At 47.3% G+C, this 1,259-nt stretch overlaps 1 protein-coding gene across 1 annotated transcript in view; it reads right to left on the bottom strand.

The window, feature by feature from the left end:
* The window catches only part of LOC109827529 (golgin candidate 2), a 50,992-nt gene extending 50,097 nt beyond the window's left edge, over window positions 1-895 (bottom strand). The window contains exons 1-2 of the mRNA XM_020394540.1: window positions 661-895; window positions 1-589 (exon numbers count right to left, since the gene is read on the bottom strand). The exon at window positions 1-589 is cut by the window's left edge and continues 113 nt beyond it. Of these exons, the coding sequence (XP_020250129.1) occupies window positions 1-589; window positions 661-714 (643 nt within the window). The 5' untranslated portion in view covers window positions 715-895. The remainder of the gene's footprint in view (window positions 590-660) is intronic.
* Between the last annotated feature and the right edge of the window lie 364 nt (window positions 896-1,259).

Genomic DNA, 1,259 nt, shown 5'->3' with positions numbered 1-1,259 from the left:
CCGCAATCATCTGCTCCCTCCTCTTCCTCCTCTCCTCCATCCTCTGCCTCTCCTCCTCCGTATCAGTTCCCGAGTCCTCGCTACTCCCCGAAGAACTCTCCGATGACCCTCCATCCTCTGCTCCCTCTTCAACGGCATGAGAAGTATCCGCCTTTTCATCAGAACCCTGGTTCTCATGGTGAATCTCCTTCGAGAAGCTCTCCTCTCTGGATTTTCCGATTCTTTCCTTCTTATACGAGACTGGAGGGGCTGGGATCCAGGGTTTCTTATGATTCCTCTTGATCTTCCCCGGATCGGGCGAGCTGAGGAGCTCGGTCCAGTCAATGACGGCTGATCCAGGGGTTTCGGTTGGCGATTCGGATTTGGCTGATGATGCCGCTGCAACCATCCAGCGTAAAGAAGGAGGCGGCGGCGGGATCGACGACGGCGATGGCGATGGGGAACGAGAAGGAGGAGATTTCTTAGGGAGCTGATACTTTAGAGAGGGAACAGAATTAAAATCGATCTTTCTTTTAGGGACGATCTCGTCGGAGGATGAAGATTGGGGTTTCTCGTTCTTGCCTAGGGATTCTGCGGCTTGTTGATCGATCTGGTGATTATATCGGGGGCAATTAGATGATAAGGAGGTGGAGGAGGAGGAGAATGTGATAGGGAACTTGCCTGTTGGAGGAATGTTTCGGCGACCTTGAGCTTACCGGAGATCCAGCCAGCCATGGCTGCGGTGTTTCTGCAGATCTCTCCCCCCAGCAGCGGAGATCGAGTGAAGTTTTTCGTCGAGGCACGGTTTGGTGAACCAGAAAACCAATTGCGGATCTATCTCACGGCCGAACCCGGCCCGAAATAATGGGCTTGTTGGACTTTGGAGCCCGTGGTGGTGTTCTCCGACTCTTGCCCATGTTTATCCATCTCCTGAAACTCTTTGGTTCGCTACTGTAGATAGCTACAGAGTCATAGTATTTTCAGAAATTTCTCCCTCATTTTTTGATTTATTTATGATTTACGTTCACTAATTTTAGGGCCCTCTAAAGCATTCACAGCCTTCACATGATTGTGGACCCCATCAATTTTACTGATTGAATATATGGTAGATACATAGTATATTGTTAGACAAATTTTTCAAATTCGATCAATTTAGAAACTTAATTGTCAAAACTGGCTGAGACTTGGTCGATTTTGGCGATTAAATTGAAAATTGATCGTTTTTTACAATAAAGTTTCTAAATAGGTCGAATTTGAAAATTTGTCCTATATTGCTCTAG

The sequence above is a fragment of the Asparagus officinalis genome, unplaced genomic scaffold (genome assembly GCF_001876935.1).
Source record: "Asparagus officinalis unplaced genomic scaffold, Aspof.V1 AsparagusV1_Un280, whole genome shotgun sequence".
In the NCBI taxonomy this organism is placed as follows: Eukaryota; Viridiplantae; Streptophyta; class Magnoliopsida; order Asparagales; family Asparagaceae; genus Asparagus; species Asparagus officinalis.
This window is presented reverse-complemented; position numbering and strand designations above follow the sequence as displayed.